The 18,116-nt window shown below is 35.5% G+C and overlaps 2 protein-coding genes across 3 annotated transcripts; both read right to left on the reverse strand.

Annotated features, from left to right (window-relative positions):
* Nucleotides 1-2,576: 2,576 nt before the first annotated feature.
* LOC145612711 (putative RNA-dependent RNA polymerase 3) lies at nt 2,577-4,201 on the reverse strand. Its single transcript, XM_081668014.1, has 4 exons — nt 3,919-4,201; nt 3,075-3,122; nt 2,816-2,972; nt 2,577-2,739 (listed from the first exon to the last, which is right to left on the reverse strand). Exons 1-4 carry the CDS (start codon nt 4,199-4,201, stop codon nt 2,577-2,579), a joined length of 651 nt encoding a protein of 216 aa, XP_081524140.1.
* A 3,178-nt stretch (nt 4,202-7,379) lies between these two features.
* On the reverse strand, nt 7,380-18,116 carry LOC145610235 (golgin candidate 1-like). 2 transcript variants are annotated; one of them, XM_081665532.1, is made up of 21 exons: nt 17,877-18,116; nt 16,156-16,236; nt 15,809-15,858; nt 15,092-15,706; nt 14,933-14,995; nt 14,562-14,639; nt 14,255-14,458; nt 13,654-13,710; nt 13,436-13,510; nt 13,265-13,336; nt 11,980-12,042; nt 11,796-11,894; nt 10,812-10,883; nt 10,601-10,669; nt 10,387-10,434; nt 10,203-10,298; nt 10,007-10,083; nt 9,052-9,097; nt 8,838-8,936; nt 8,717-8,761; nt 7,380-7,992 (listed from the first exon to the last, which is right to left on the reverse strand). In XM_081665532.1, exons 1-21 carry the CDS (start codon nt 17,902-17,904, stop codon nt 7,921-7,923), a joined length of 2,109 nt encoding a protein of 702 aa, XP_081521658.1. In that variant the 5' UTR covers nt 17,905-18,116; the 3' UTR covers nt 7,380-7,920. The 2 variants fall into 2 exon arrangements, with proteins under 2 accessions (XP_081521658.1, XP_081521657.1); XM_081665531.1 differs by having other exon boundaries at nt 10,812-10,889.

Below are 18,116 nucleotides of genomic sequence, written 5' to 3' on the forward strand. Positions count from 1 at the left end.
TTATTTGTACCATAGATAATTTCACCATTTCCATCCTGTCAACAACATACAACATATCAACAAAAGGACCTGCAATAGATACATGAAGAAAATTGATGCTTTACCCGACAATATACATCTTCAACGACTTCAACACACAAATTATCAAAATTTAGCTCCAAGGTTATGGTTTTCGACAGTATAAGAGAAAACCTACCAGCATGAACACCAAGCAATGAGCACATAGATCCATAGATGAGCTAATGGACTAATTTAAGTTCTTACTCTGGCAACAGACTGGTAGCCTTGTGTATGTACACTGGCTGGTATTAGCTTTTACTTTTTACAGTACCTTGCCATATAATTCGACGGATTGGTAGCCTTATGTATGTGCATGAATAAGCCTCTTGCTTCCTGGACTGACAAATTCAATAGTTGAGGTGGCTTCCTTAATACTGTCGCAAACCCCTCCATGCAAACAAAATAGCACTTTACGGGGCTAGAAATTGGATCTTTCTTTTTTTCCTCTTTTCCGCCATCCTTATAAACTGATTAGGGGGAAAAAAAAAAGACATTGAATTTCGTGGTATGATCAAGCTCACCAAGAAATAAATCATAAAGTCACGTCACATTCAAAAAAATTAAATCGAAACAAAGAATTTAATAAAAAAAATATAGGGGTATCCCAAATTCAATTCTAAATGCATCACACTTTCACACAAATGGATTTCAAGAACTGCCATGCATGACTTACAAATCTTTGACTACCTGACTAAGATAAGAGAACAGAAGGAATCTTAAGGTCTATTTAATTCACCTGTATTTAGGAGATCTTATCAGGAAAAAAAAAAAAAAGAGAGATTAATGAAATATTAAGAGCCTATCAAAACTATTCTGAAGTTTTGTAAATATCATATCCTTCAGCTTGTGAAAGTCTTGTACCTAATAGCACTCCTGATAAAACAAGCTAAACAAATACGGATTAAATGGGAGAATTTACATAAGAAGTGAATGTAAATCAAATGCTCGAATGGGATAATTTTCTGAGGGTTTGACGGCAAAACTCCAACTAATTACATCTTGACATCAAAGTGAGTTGTTTTCGTTTCTGTCAGAGGATTTTAATTTCCAAACAAATTATTATGTTAGAATGATTCTAATAAGACTACTGCAATTTGCAGCAGCTAGCCTATCAATTGTTGCCCGAGGTGTGAGACAACCACTCTAGTAATAGTTGTCATCCTAGTTCCAACTCCAGAAAATTTGGGCAACTCTGCATATAGGTATAGTGCTGGTGTTATAGAACCCCATCACCCCTAGATCAGTTTTTAAAACTTCACAGATTCAAACAACGGACAGCTACAAGATAAAAACTTACGATATTGAACAAACAAAAGAGCTCCAAATTTCTAATATTTGAAATTCTTGGTTAAATAAATAACTAAATACCAATGTGTATGCAGTGATGGCTAGCTACAAGTTAGTTATAGTATAAATTCAATGCTTTATCACTATTGCAAATTTTTTAGCCAACCCAAGTACCACAGAAAATTCAAGATAAAATAATTTGCAAAGCTTTTCAATCTTGATGCAACCCGTCATTTTCTTGTGCATCCCCAGAAACATAAACACAATTTTCTAAAAACAAACTCACCAAAAAACTGGTAACACTTTCTACCAAGAAAGATTCCTTCAGAAATCTTATTGAAAACCGGACTTTGCATCATAGCATCTATTCCTAGGCTTTCTGTTTCTTGCTCCATAAACTTCACTATTAGTACATTTTCATCTCCTACAACTTTCTGTAAGAGTGTAGCTGCCTTGTTCGGGTATGGACCCTGCATCAGCATCGCACAGTATAGACTCAGCAATTTCCTAGTACAAGTAGTTTAAAAGAAGAATATGACAGTATCAAAGCTTTCAAAAAGGATTAGCTGCTAGGCAATGTAAACTCATGAACAAATGAAACAAGAACAGTTATAATTGAATTGTTTAAGAAGTTAAATAGAACAAACAAAGAAGAATTTACCAATAAATTTACTCATGCAAACGGCGTACGTACATGATGAGCACCCAAGGTAAGAAAGGCACGCATAAAAATTTCTACACAAGAACTAACAGGAAGCAAAAAGTATGAACCTTGAAGTGACAGTTTCCTTGCGCATCAACATGACAATGGTAGTTGTACCTTTCTCTAGTTTCCCAGTTCATCTGTAACACTCGAAAAAGTGCAAGAGATGAGATACAGAGCAAGCTATATTTAGGGGATGGTGCATGTCAGTATGTCACTACCTTGAGGTGTGAAGAAATCAAGGTAGTGACATACTGACATGCACCATCCCCTAAATATAGCTAAGAAGTTGCAAAGCAGCACAAAGGTTAAACTAAACACAGTTTCTCATGAAATGTGAATATGGAGCATCACCAAAAATGATCAAATCGATAGATTCTATGAATAGGTACGTGTATAAGACTTTACTTTCCCATGGTGTCATGACCTACCAGTAATATTGTCCATAAACAAAACTATTTGTGTGTTCATTTTACTAGCAGTTATCTCCATCACAATTATACCTACTTGAGCATGACACAATAGATTATATGTGAAATCGTAAGCACAATATGACCTTAAGAACTCGCTCTTTTTCCTGGCAAATGCTTCTACCAAAATCATTCCATATCTCAACCTCAAAGTCCCTCATCGAAAGCCTTTGATAACACATAATTTGATCAGCAGAAACAACATCCTCCAGCTTCGATCTGCACAAGAAAACCACCCTTGATTTCTGATACCGTAGATTAAATCAAATCAACAAGTCATAGATTTTAACATTACCTCCCAATGTAATTCATAATTAAGAAAGCCTTTCGGAATTCAAGTTTCTCAAACGCGTCTATCACAATCTCTCTTCTGCTATTGGGTACATTAGGCTCCCCTTCACCCTTAACCGGCGAGTTAAAGTCACACACCCGCCTTGCAGTACTTACACCACCTAAGGAAACAATCAATATCTTTAAATAATGAAAACAAGAGAATAGAGAGGTTTTGTAACTTGTAACACAATTCTTGATCAATATTCTCAGATTTCACATACCAGGATAATCTGATTCCCTCTTCCGCTTATTCTCACTTGATTTATTCCCTGGAAAATCCAAGTGTTATATAAAGTCAGTAACTGAGTATTTCACATTAAACACTATTAACATGCTATGTTACTTGGACTCAGCTTTTTAGTGTGTAATTGCCCTATTGTCCACCCGGACCATACTCATGCCGGAGTATCAAGGATCCGACAAATATGAAGGGTATGTTCTCATTGACTAAACTCAGCTGAACTGAACTGAACTGAATAGAATTGAACTTATTAGAGCTGAGCTGAACTTAACTGAAATGAATATTTTGTAAGAGAAGGAAATTAGATGTTGAACTGAACTAAACTTATTAGAGCTGAAATGAACTGAAAATAAGCGTATGAGAACAGGCCCGAAATGAAGAGTGTAGCAACAATAGCATGCTACATCGATGTAAATTTAAACTAGCTGAATAAATCAAGTTTTCTAATTTATCAGGTGCAATTCAACAAATTAATACTACGGAGTACTACTTAGGTCATGTTCTTTAACCTTACATTAATAATAATACAAAATGATCGAGATCAATTAAGAAAAAATGAGTAAATGTTAGCAATATCCGTAACAGATATATTACCAAACCAATAAAAAAAAAAAATTAAACTAAAGGATGGTTCTGTTCATCTTATTTTCACTTACGAAGTATTCTAATGTAACAAGTTCAAATAAGTTAAGTTCAAATCGAGAAAAATAAGTTCTGATAAGGGTTATTCAAGTACAAATTACAACAAAATAATAAGTTCTGATAAGTCGAGAAAAATAAGTTCTGATAAGGGGTATTTAAAGACATTGATGATGAGAAAGTACCTTGAGGAGTGACAACAGGAGAAGGCGGAAGCGGAGATTGCGGAGAGGAGCGAGAATTGTTGTTCTTAGCCAAATGAACAATAAATCCACTTAAATTTCTAATATTTTTTGAATAATTACGAATAGTATCAAGAATTCTCAACGATTCTTGTTCGCCGATATTAGATAAATATCTAATCGCGACGGCGCTCGCCGGTGACTGCGATTTCTCGTGGTAAATTGCATGCAGCTGCTCCACCACCGTCGCCGGAAGCGGCGGGAGGTCCGACGGTGAAACAGCCATTGATGATCAACAAAATGAGGAGAGAGAATTTTGTGAAGTTTGATCACTCATAAGTGAGAGTTAATGGAGGAGGGAAAATGAGTGTCTGAGTGAGGGTATTTATAATTAAAAAAACAAAAAAAGTTGATGATTAAACAAGGATTAATTTAATTTCCCGCTAGTTTGAACATAATCTTTTGCTTCTTCAGTAAGTTTCTTTAGTACGTTCAACTTTTTTTTATTTTTATTTTTATTTTTATTAATTTCCCGCTAGTTTGAATGTTTGATCATCTTCTTCGGTAAGCTTCCCTTAGTAGGTTCAATACAGTACCACGACATTCACCTTTTAAGTTTATCCAAATTCGAGATTAAATTCTGGTGGTTAGGTTTTAGTCCCCTTCCAATTGTTGTTGTAATGTTGCGGATGATTGTCTACGCAGTCCTCACTGTTAAGTGTAGCTCCAATCACCACAACATTAACAACTAACGGGGCGTTTGGTAGGAGGGATGAGATTAAGTGGGATAATGATAAAAATAGTGTATTTCATTGTTTGGTATTGGTTGGGCCTAATTGGAATAACTAATAAAAATACAAAATCACCCTTATTATCATTTTTTGAGTCTCTTCTTCTTTCTTTTTCATTAAGGGTACAAATGTCTTTTATTCATTAAACTAGGTTAAGTCCCGTGTCATGCACGGTAACTTTTAGTAATTGTTTCGTATTAACAATACGTTTAATTATACAATATAAATTTGTCTATAATATTATGATTTATGAAAGAGTACGTTAGCCAATATTTTTTTTTATTTTTGCTCATTTTTAACTCTTAAATGAGAAGAAAAAAATATATTAAATAAGCAAAAAAAACTACCTTGGGTATACCCGTACACCTACCTCTATGTGAACCCGGGTATATATAAATTATAAAAGATGAACGATGATTGGGGCATTGAAAACTACACATTTGTTAATGTGCATATTTTTTTTATATACTCGATTTCACTAACAAATTGTATCGTTATCATTTGGATAAAAAAACGTTGGACATTACACCATGTATGTCTCAAATTATGTGAAGAATGTCACTTTTTTTTAATGCTTAAATTTATAGTAGTTATATTTTTAATTTTTTGTGGAAGGATAAATCAAATATTTTATTTTAAATAATTTTTAATATTTGATATTTGAACTACTGAGCTTCTAATATGTAATTAAATAAAATTAATAAAAAATAGAATTCTTGTAATATATGACACAAATTCTATATAAAAAAAAAAATCTTACTGTATCTACTTATGTTTATATAGTTGACAATAGATTATAGAAATATACATCAAATCTTTTATAATCTGTTATATATGTATAAATTTTCTACTCCGTATTTTTTTTTAATGTAATGTATAAGATTTATTTCCATAAAAATTTTTCAAAAAAAAAAAAAACTAAAGACACACCAGAACATGACACGTGTCATTGCTGGTGTGTCTTTTAGTATATAGTTATTGATTTAAGAGTAGATTGCAAAAAACCACCTTTTATAACACCTTTTTTTTGTCAAAAAACACTATAAAAATTTTCTTGTAAAAACACACCTAAAAGCACTTTTTTTTTTATTTTTTTTTGCAAAGTAACACCTTAACCCGGTTTTCGGTGTTTGACTTGGTTTTCCGGCGTTGACTTTGCACGTGTGGGTCACGTGATCTTCTTCCTTTATTTTTTTTCTCTTTTCCCTCACTGCCCCCACCACCTCACCGCCACCCCCACCAACACCACCTCACCACCACCACTAATTCACTACTACTCTCACCAACACTATTTCACCCAATAAATTTGCTCCCATGAAAATTTCACCCCCATTCATTCAGCCCCATCCACCCAAAAACCCCACATCACCTCTTCATCCCATTCCTCCATTGAAGCCCAATAGAGCAAGCACATACAAAAACAAAAACAAAAATATTGAATTAAAGACCACATTGGTGTACATTGTCCTCTTGAAATTACTCCTAATTTCATCATTTGTGGGCAAAAACGAAGAACCCTAATTTTCAATTACAAACCTAATTTATGAAAATTCGAAAACCCAACATAATTTACAAGAAATTCAGTAATTACAACAACTTACCCTACTCGAAATTAGGTCAATTGCAACAATTCATGCTTAAAAATAGAGATTTCTTCATCAATGGTGAATAATTGGGACTTTGTTGGAGAAGAAGGGTGGAGAGAGAAAGTTAAATTGGAGAAATGGAGGGTAAATTGGGGAAAAAAAGGGGAAACTCACCGGAACACGTGCTTCTCACGTGCAAGTCAATGCCTGAAAACCAAGTCAAAGGACGAAAACCGGGTTAAGTTGTTACTTCGCAAAACAAAAGTGGTTTTAGGTGTGGTTTTACAAAAAAGTTGTTATAAAATGTGGTTTTTTGCAATTTTTCCTAAATTTAATCCTCATCCCTTATACCACCCCATAGGTATTAATTTGAAGGGATAACTCCCTTTTTTATCCCTCTCCTAACCCCTCTCATAATCCCCATCCCTCTAAACAAACTAGTTCTTAAATTCCCCTTCTTTTATGATTTTATCTTATCCCCCTCTAAACAAACACCCTCTAAATGGTTTATTTTCTATTGTTTGGTGAGTAAAGAGATGGAAAACAATTTTCACAAAGGTGAAAAATAGATCTTACAAGAGTAGAAAATGTTTTCCAATATGATACATTTTCCTCCAAAATTATTTTAATAATTGTGATTTCTTTTGTAAATTATGTTTTATGGAGAATTATTTCCCCAAAAAGTGATTTTCCATTAAGTGGAGCCTTAATTTGATTCAAAAGATTCAGTCTTTAAATACCCCTATTTATCAAATACACTATCATTCATAGTGCAAATTCACGATGCCACAAAACTGCTAGTCACCTCCTTCACCAGAAACAACATTCATTCATCATTTTATTTAAACTTGAGAAAAATGCTAAACCACCTTAGCCAACACCCCGCTACTGTAAAATAAAGGCACGATCACCATATGCGGTGTACTGAAAACACTCACCTTGCCCTTTTTGGCCACTCCACAGCATCAAGACTTTCAAGAGGAAGCCGAGGTAGGGAAGGAGATCTATCAATATTCATACTGTACAGAAAATATAATCTAAAACTAAAACCAAGTTAAAAACACCTTCAATTTCTGACAAAATAAAATAAATCAGGAAAATATTAGCCAATTCGTCAATCTGAAGAATTTACAAAAGTTCAGAAAATTGTTTGGCCACCTTTACAACATATGTATCATCAGATAGAAGTCACACCTATCTAAAACAAATGCAATACTATCAGTGTTGATTTTAAGAAATACTTCATATAATTCAGTGTTGTATGTCTAAATACTAGTATATGCAATCTTCATCGCCTTCTTGTATGAGTTGTATCTCCAAGAAAGCACATCAGGCTTCTCACAGCTTAAAACAGACAAATGTACACATCTACCACTGACCTTTGCACTCTGTCACTGTAGTATGCTGGGCTATAGAAGTTTCCATAACTTTATATGAGTTGCTGTTAGTTGGTAGAGGTGCGTCAATAAAACGAGGAATGCGAATAATAGTGCGCAACTTCCATCACTCTCCAAGGTTTATGAACAAATGCCAAACAAAAGACTAGCTACTGAAAAGTAATCAGTATTTTTCCACATGTGGTGGAGCTGCATAGGCAGAAGAACTTCCTGCACTTGAAAGCATATTGGTCATGGTAAATTGGGTTGAGAAAGTCCCATCGACCGAGCAACATCTTGTGCGGCAAAATCATCAGCTTGAGCCTAAGAATAGTAAAAAGAAATTAGTAAGATACTTCCTCAGTTTCTATTTAGTTGACGCGTTTGATTTAGGCACATATATTAAGGAGAGGAGAGAGAGTGATAGACTCTGAAAAAGCAAGTGGGGTAGTTTGCAAATGCAAGGTAAAAAATTTACCCAAAAAGGAAACATGTCAACTAAAAAGAAACTTCCTAAAAAGGAATACGTGTCAACTAAAAAGAAACGGAGGTAGTATCAATTTTATTAGCCCTATGAGAATTCTAAAGAAGTGATTACAATTCCCCCTGTTGAATAAGTTTGTGCCAAATCTATAATAATCCAAAGCTTCAACTAATCAACTCTTCAAGGTTATGAATAAAATTTTTTTTAAAGAAAATAAAAAAAAGCTAGCCATATTATATGCTAATAAAAACTAACGTAGAATCATCATGGAAAGTAACACTTTCCTGAGCCCTGACCCCATACACTAGGTAGTCAGGTAAAACAGAACATGAAGCCTTCGTCAGTTCATCTAGAATCCCCCCCCCCCTTCCCCCCCAACCCAACATCACCTTTCTTTAAGAAGATCCTGATTTGGTTTGTTAATCAGCTATTCATCCCACACATATCTAGGCTTACATATCAGCATTTTTTTTAAGATGAAAAGGAAACAAACGGAGAGGTCTGAAATAAAGTTAGAACATAGATATCAATTATTTAGTAGTTGCTACTTGTTTTTGTCCATACCTGAAGGCGATGTAACAGGTACATCAAGAACATATGTACAAAAACCTGAAAAAAGTAAATTGGCCCCAAGTTAGAAAAATGCAATATCATAAATGGAGGTGGGAGATTTAGCCAGTCTTACTAGATAGCATAGCAAACCAACTCGAGCTCTAGGATGCCGCCAGAGAATCCTTGTAGCACTAACGGCACCAGAATCTAAAAGCTTTGCCGCCTTTCGCAACTGCATTGTGAAGATGGGGGGGAGGGGGGATTCATTAGAAAGAAACAAGAGACTGTTCAAGAATATAACAAAAATATTAACACAAGACAAGCACTATAATGCAAAATCAAAATACCTGCATGCTAGCCCCGACCAAGTGACGTTGATGTAGTGGGAGAGGCCTGAAAATTTAGCTTTGTAAGAATAATCCTCAATTGTGCAAAGGTTAGTGCTTTATTATGGAAAACAAACTTGTACACAAATAAGTACATATGCCTCTGGCTTCTCAACTTTTCTATGACAAATCTATGATGTATTAGCCCATTAGTTTTTATGATGATTTAGACACCACCGAGTCAGCATTTTCAAGATCAGCAAGCCAAATGGTAGATAACAGTATCTCCTAAAGTATAAAAAATACAGAGCAATCCAGGCATCTGATATGTGATTGAATAATAAGAATCACGAGATGTGTTTGAAGTCTCTTTCCCTAAGTCCATTATTAGATATCATTGTTAAAAAAAAAAAAAAAAAAAAAAAAGAAGTAATAGTTATGGTAGAAATAGAGTTCTTATTATGGAAATAATAAGGATAAAGTGTGTGTTTGGATTGAAGGAAATGGAGGGAAAAAAAGGGAAGGGAAAGGAGGGAGGGAGTATCTTTCATTTGGATAGCAAATTAGGGATGAAGGGAATTGGAGGGAAGAGAAATGGAGGGATTAAATTCTAAAATGGAGAGAGTTGGAAGGAAAACTCTCCATTCTTCCTTCCCCTTCCCACCCCTTCATCTCCCTCCCCTTCTTTTCCTTCCCTTAACTTTACCCAAACAAGCTGAAAGTGAATAACCACATGATAATAAGAGTTTTCTAACAGAAAGATGCAAAACACAACGTGCGAATCGGTGCTCAATATCATCTAATCCAAGCCAGGAAACACTGGTTTATTCTAAGTGATACACTGGCTAATTCATCCTCTCCTCTAGATCTAACTTTTCTAGGCTGAGAAGCGGGCAAGTGACTATATGTCAACATAAGATAGCTTGTTTAATAAGACAGGAAATTGTTGATACAGGTAAAGCTAGAGAGGACATACTCGAGTTCTCTCATGTCTGTTTCTTCATCCCAAGTTGTCGATGCCCGACGAGAAATCTTGTTTCTCTCTGCCTCAGCCTACAGACAAGGAAACATTGTCAGATGCAAAACCAGGCAGTCAGATAAACCAATGAGAAATCTAGATGACAAGTAAATGCTGCTAGCTGTGAGAAACAAATAGAATTGTAATATCAGACCTGTACTTCCTGTAGACGTTTGATCTCCTTCTCTAACTGAAACTCTGCAGCAGCTTTTTCACTTGCCATCGTTTCAAGTTGTGTTTGCTTATAGTACTGACACAAGGTGGTTTAACAAGCATGTCAGTTTTATCTACCCTGATGACAAAAGTCAGAATGTGCACAAGATGTAAATATTATATACCAATAAATCGGTTAATTCACGGTATCGCTTTTCAAGTTCCATGTGCTCCTGAAATCATCAAACACATATTAAAGTTCATGATATCCAACTAAGAAAAATCAAAAAACAAAATGAGCTTAAACTCAACATTGGTAATATTATGTGCCTCAAAGCATTTAGCATGTCAAAGCTTCTGATCCAAATCAAGCATCAGCAAAAGTCCGAAATAGCTGACCTGACGTGAATAATGCTCAGCATCTCTCTTCATGGCAGCCATTTCAACTCTCATCTTTTGCAATTCAGCCTTAGACAAATGAGATTGAGATTCAGGTAAAACTTTCAACATATTAAAAGACACTCGGACAAGAACCATTCAGAAAGCGAAGACTGTTAACAAAAGCCTAGATAAGTGCAACATGTAATACTCTGTTAGAGTTTTAACTCACATCAAGAGAAGAAAGCTTGATTTCAGCATCTCTTTGACCCTGACGTGCACGTTCCACTTCCTGGTGCCATGTCTGTATCTTCATTTTTAACTCAGTAAATCAATAAACAGGAAAGGTTTTAAATCAATAAAGCCGTCGAAAATCAATGAATCCAAATGATTATAGAGCATTGGCATTCTATGCTAGCATATATTATCATAATTCATTATTGAAGAAAGTATTACCATAGCACGAATTAAATAACTGAAAAGTTTGCAATTAATTTGAATGTCTGATCATTTCACGATAAACATCACTAAAAACACATTTGTCAGACTACTTAAATATAAACTTCTTTTCATACATAAAGGAGACACCTACGTACATGAGGCCAAAAAAAAACAACACTTTTTTTTAAAAAAATCAAGCACTCGTTAGGATAATACCAACAAAGAAGAGCTAGATCAAGACAGACAAAAGGGACAGAGAGATGGGGGAAAAAAAAAATAGAGGTTAACCGGGAATTATAGAAAGTTCTTTTCAAGTAATTAGTAAATCTTTAAAGAGATGTGTCTACTCTCACCTACACGTTGTATGGCTGATCACAACCAGATGATAACGACATAACTAAAATTCTTCCAAATAACAGATGTTTACTAGTATCTATAGCAACAAGAATCTCGCAATATAATTATCCATAGTTCCAGACACTTGTATCCCTGCCAAATTCAGAAATGAAACTATAACAGTTTGGGGTTTGGAGAGCGGGGAGGAGAGGGGAACCTGGGAAGCTACTACTTGAGCTATCTAAAACCTCCAGAAATTCATCTTCCATAGTGTTAAACAATAGGCTCTTCGTTAATAGCCAAAATTAAGGGGTTTATTTATTTATTTTTTTTTTTAATTTATTATAATCGGAAACATTAATGTATTAAGGCTTTTACGAAACAAAATGGTAAATAGTGTAGAGTTCCCTTTGGTTTTTTTTTTTTTCAAATTCCAGACCTGAATCAATTGACTTGGGTCCTCAGGAGACTTCTTTTGCTCACGGCGTAAACGACTCTCCATGTCTTGCAATTCTTGATTCAAAGATGCACATTCAGCCTGTCAGAGAAGAAAACAGACATAACTAAAATTTCTTTGTTGAAAAGGGTGATATAAATTCTTCCATGGATGAATCTAGCCATACCTCAAGTAATGCCACCTTTTGTTCAAGCTCACCTGCTTTTGCTGTCCTCTCATCTGCCATTCTCTAAGGCATACAGCAATTTGAAGCATGAATTAGAATCATATGAGCAACAAGCAGGTGTTCCAAGTCTGAACTTTGCAGCTATATAGCCTATATGTTTAGGACTCTGTGCCAAAATCATAATGAATTGTGGCTGCTAAATAAGAAACATGTATGAATTGGCTGATCCCAATTAATATCACAGAAATCTAGATGCTTTCCTTTTGTAATTTTGTCAAGTCATTATAAATCTTGATTTCAAACAAATGTTTTACTCCGGCTATGTTGAATGAATTGGAAACAGGAAGATGAATACACATATTTTTAAAAGCTTGGAAAAGGTGAAACAAAATTCAATAATTTTAGAAAAAAAAAAATAATCTAAATACAGGTTTCAAACTATAGATCATTTAGAAAAATAGATATAAAACTAATTTTTCTGTTCAATTTTTTGTTTCATGACCAACAATAAGGGGAAAAAAAAACATATGGCAAAAAGCCGAAAACAGAAAGGAAAGAATATCTCTGTGCATAGATATAACAACAATTGAATTACTGCTTCAGCTAGAAGTCAAGAATTTTACATCTTCCGAAAAGTATTGACATTATGAACAATTCTCTTGAAGTGCTTTTGGCTTCAGTGCTTGATGGTTGATGACACTACTTAAAGAGTTAAAGTCAAGAACTAAAGATTGATGAAGCTTATGAAATTAGACATCGTACCTCACTAAAACTTGAACGTATTTTATACAACTTCATTATCTTCATATGTCTTAAAATAATAGTATCATTCTTTAAGAACCATGCAAACCGTGAAGTTGAATATGCTAATCTCCTAAACCATTAAATGAATGATTTCGGAAATTCAGCTTATTTTTGGACATGATTCCATGAAGTCCAAGACAAAAACGCACTTTGAGTAACAATCTGCCTGTTCTAAACGTTTCAGCACAGATATCTCAACAGGAGCTTGCCACAGCGCTACTCCAGCACAGGAGCCATGATGCCATGAAGCATGAGAATATAGAATGTTTAATACAAAAGCCTAAATCTTAGTTAAAAAGAGTCACCACACACTGTCTGTTTCCAACTAATATTAAAATTACCTAGTGCCTTATGACATTAAATGCTTAGATGTAACAAGGTTTGCCTAAAATAAGTTCACACATTAAGCTATCACTACAAAAGTTCTTTAAAGTGTCAAGTTTCAATTGCTCATGATACGGCATCATAGTTCTCACCATACCTGCAGTCTAGCAAGGCCAGTAGATGCGTCAACAGCTCGGTGTTCCAACTCTACTTCCCTCTCCATTGCAGCCTGTTAATCCACGTGAATAGCATTATGCTAACAGAAACAACCCAAGGGAGTGATGAAGGGTATAGGAAAATACATAACCTACATGAGCAATGAACAGACCTTTTTGGTGGCATTATGAGCTGCACGCTCTTCTTCTGCCCGCCGTTCAGCCAAGGCAAGCTCCTCCTTTAGGGCCTGATTCATTTGCATGGAGATTTCTGTTAAAGAGGAGTACATGGGAATGACAAATCCTTTCTTACAGGTGATAACATACATATTCTGACTTCAAGGTATCAGAAAGGGATTCGTTATGAACAACAATTTTCCAGCAAACTTACTTGCATCATCCGTGTTTCTGTAAGCTCTCTGTTTCTCATTAAAGTTTCCATATTTGCCTGATAAAAAGTGGCGCATTGAGTCAGGAAAATCTGAAGAAAAATCTAAACCAGAAAGACTTGCTTCCCAGCAAAGATGATGTTTATAGTACAGCTTTACAAAATCAAATATGCAGGAGCAGTTTCTTTACATAATAAAATGGACAAATGCAAAATCTATTCAGTAATAGTTTGGTTGTTTACGAGAGATACACTTCTCAAGACTTTGCATTTCCAATGGGGGAAGCGAATAAAACTGTACGGTTGACTACAGGCAGGAGGGTCTATTAGTTGGGGAGGGAAGTGGAGGTGGGGGGAAGGGAATACATAAGTATATTCCTCCATTATTTTGGAAAGTGGAATTTCCATGGTGTGCAACTGTCTTTGTCAACCATATAATTCCCCTGTTTTCCAACTTCTAGGAATTGTACTTCCTGTGTAATTTGATGTCAACTAAACGATCACTCGGTAATATTCTGATGTAGAAAGTAAAAGAGGGACCCCCCCCCCCCCAACACACACACACACACACACAAACACACAAGAGCCTTAGAATACATCAGACCTGCAAAGATGCCAAATTCCCTTCAGACAAAGCAGCCTGCTTCTTCAGAGCCTCAACAGAACTGACAAGTGTCTCAATTTCAGAATTTTTAGCAGCTAACGCTTCAGCCATGTTTGACTCAACTCTGCTTACTTCTGTTTTGGCAGCAGATAACTCCTGCTGCAGTTGTTTTATGCGACTCTCAGACGATTTACTGAGCTCCCTCTGCCATGGAACATAAAAGCGCGCTTTACACGATGAATTTAAAATATAAGATTATGTTGAAGCCAAACAAACCGAAATCTAGGAGGCAAGAAAGAGGGTTTACTTCAGAAGTTAGAAGTTCCTCTAACTGAGCATTTTCAGACTTGTATTCCTGAAGACGGGATGAAAGTCCAGCACAAACCTGGAGAGAAATATAACCAAAGTTAAAATGAAGCATGGATTTAGGATTTTTGAACCACAGAGATAAGGCAGAGAAAAAATTTCATCTTGCAGGTGAATACAATATAATAATATAAGGAAATGACATATGTATGAATGGTTTCACAGGTCCTAAACTTATTGACCCTTATATGAGCCTAAGAGAAATATTAACAACAAGGTTCATAAGTTCTGATGAGTGTTTTCCCCTCAAAACAACAACCCAAAAAAAAAAAAAAAAAAAAAAAAAAAGTTCTGATGAGTGTTTGACTATACCCGAGCTAACCTGGCCTCTTTTGATTGACCAGTAGTATTCGTTGATTTGAGCAGACCTTGAGCCTGGATATCAGACAGGGAGAAGAGGTCGGTAAACGAATTCCTCCACACAATGCAATACAGAGTAATCGGTATGATAACAATCTTAATATATTTTACCTCTTCAAGTTGCTCTTGTACTTTATTCGGAGATGTCCTTGCCTTTTCATCCTCCTGTTTTAAGGGACTGGAAACAGGTTCAGGTGTGACATCAACAGTGTTTACCTTTTTCATATCAGCATTATCAGCATTTACTGGGATTGGTGTAACATCAACTGTGGATTGGAACTTCTCTTCCCCAGGCTTTTTCACAGAGTCATCTGCATCTTTCAAACCAATACTTTGGCCAGAGTCAATTAAATGATTGTTGTTAAGGCTGGCATCAGTGCTTGCAGCAGCAGATGCTGTAGAAGGAATATTGTCACTACCAATCTCAACATTCAAAGATGAAGTGACTACTTCATCACTGGTAGCAGCCTTGCCCTGCTCATCATTATGTTTGCTCACTTCAGTTGATGATGTATCAGATATAGCAGCATTTACATGAGAATCATTATCAATATTGTCTCCCATTTCATTTTTAACTTGGGCGGTTGAGTTTCCTTGTCCGTTATTTTCAACTGTTGTGGAGGTCCCCATCTCATTGGATTTTGAATCTGATACTGATGGCTGCATGCTACTTTCTTCCTGTGCACTTTCACTTTTTCTCACACGCTCCTCCATAGAAGCTCTCTTCTGCGAAAAGAAAGGACGTATTTGTGAGATAAATGTATAAATTGGATTATCATCTAATAAAAGTAAAACTGGAAACTTAAGTCAGGGATTACAAGGTATCACCTTTGCCTTTGCTTTTGACCTTTTACCCTGAGGTCCTTTTCCATTGGAAGCTGGAATAAAATAAAAACAGAAATCATGACAGAAATCGATTAATAAATAACCACCCAGCCATGACCCTTGGGGTGTCCACATTTACACAGCCTTATATCAACTATTGAAACTCAACTACAAATTTTGTTTCTGAACAGCCCACATAAAACGAATTACTTTACCAAAAAGATATCGTTAAAAATATTATAATAGAGGACGCATAGTACACTAGTCATAATAGTAGAAAAATGAATTACTTTAAAAACAGCGGCATAGATGACTTTTTAGAAATTTTGAATGTAAGTTGAGATCAATACCTGGTTGGGGTACATTGGACTGCTCATCTGAAAGCTCATTTGCAACAAGCTTTGCCCTCCGATCAACAACTTCAAACAAGCCTGATCCGCAGAACAATAGATATATAAATAGAGTGAAAAAGGAACCAAAGACGCATCCACACAGACGTACAACAGCAATGGCTCACTTTATGAAAAAAATCGAGCAAAAAGATGATGATGGCAATGCAGGCAAAAGATCATGTTCCCATTCCAAGTTCAAAAATAGCCTCAGTCATAGAAAAAACAAGAAAGCGTGAAAAGGGTATAAATTACTACTTAAAATACATAAGGGAACCATTTGGGTACGTCTTTGAATCAACACCCTTGCCCTAAACGGAATGCAAGCAAATATTATGGCTCAAACATGAAAGTATATAATATCAAATTCCTGATTTTAAGATCTTATTGCACAAACAGCTATATAGCAATGCAATTACAGAGAGTGCATCCAGAGTCAGACGACAATGGAGGTATACATTACTCTGTATGTTAGAAGAAGCACGAAAGAGAGAGCACTTTAGGGAGACATTTACGGATTCACCCGTAGTATGCACTTGGGGTTATTAAGTCATGAAGGTATGAACAACTAGAATAGCACATGCTGAATCCCATAAAGTATATTCGGCTATGACTTTGACATAGTGTAGATAGCCCAGGAGTATGCACGAACCCTCATATGAATGCTATCTGGAAGAATATAATCAAGCAAATGAACCATGCATTTATAGAAAGGTTTCAGATTCCTATCACAGGCTCCAGTATGGCTTAAGAAAAGAAGGCTCCAACCTAATCTACAATCTTTTGGTCCCCCGAAAAAGTTGATAGAGTACTAAAAGGACTAAAAAGTTGATAGAGTACTAAAAGGACTAATTTTGTTCTAGAAGACTAAAACACCAGCATACACTAACTGTTAAAAATGACCCAAACTGTGCAAACATCACCAACCATTCCACAGTTAACTTACCCAAAAGACAGATAAAGTTCAACTACACACCATAACATTGGCAAACGTTTACTTACCATGCTCATAAATTCAATAATACTTCTCTCAAGAGTCTGTATCACATTTCATTTTTACTTACATCACTAATAGTTTCTCTGTTCCAAACCCAAGTCCCCAATTACTCCATTTCTCCATGTTCAACCCTCAAACATTAAGTACTATCCTCAACAATCCTAAGTAGCCCTCATGTCTTAGCAACAAGGGTCAATCATCCACCTCAAAATCAACAATGGTTCCCCTCCACTAGAGTACACCTGAACCTCGCCCCGCCCCGCCACGCCACGCTACATAATAAGAGTGCTTCCCATAGCGAAATGCAGACCTACAACAAAGTTTTTGCTCCTACAATACAATCTCCCTCCTTCCATCCTTGTTAACCCCCACTTAAATCATTACAAATGTACAAAACCCCAAATCCCCATTTGCAAAACTAAAGTCAATCAACTGAAATTCCATTCAATTAAGCCACAACTAACAACAAAAAAAATTACCCATCAAATTTTTTGTTTCTTTTTCAGGGTGTCGGTGCTAAATTAAAATGAACTATTCAATGCACATAGATCCAATTGACAAAATTAACCTATTAACCCACAAATTATATCAATAATTACAGAATTCCAAAGCAATTTTTTCAACATTGCCAACACAAAATCGATAAATTCATTGAAATGAATAAGAAGAGGAGAGAGAAAAAGACCTTCAGCACGCTTGAGCCAGGAATCCATTGATTGACTTGAGCGATCAAAGTGATGAAACAAAATGGGATTAAATTTCAGAATTCCAATAAAATTGGTTAGTTTAAGATCAATCAAATTTGTTGTATGATTAACCAATTAAAACAACAACAAAAAGGTCGAAATTTGAGAATATTTAGAGTATATCGTTTGTTGTCAAGAAATTCAGCTTCTGGGCAGCGCACAAAACAGGCAGACGTTAG

The sequence above is a fragment of the Chenopodium album genome, chromosome 24 (genome assembly GCF_948465745.1).
Source record: "Chenopodium album chromosome 24, dcCheAlbu1.1, whole genome shotgun sequence".
Lineage (NCBI taxonomy): Eukaryota > Viridiplantae > Streptophyta > Magnoliopsida > Caryophyllales > Amaranthaceae > Chenopodium > Chenopodium album.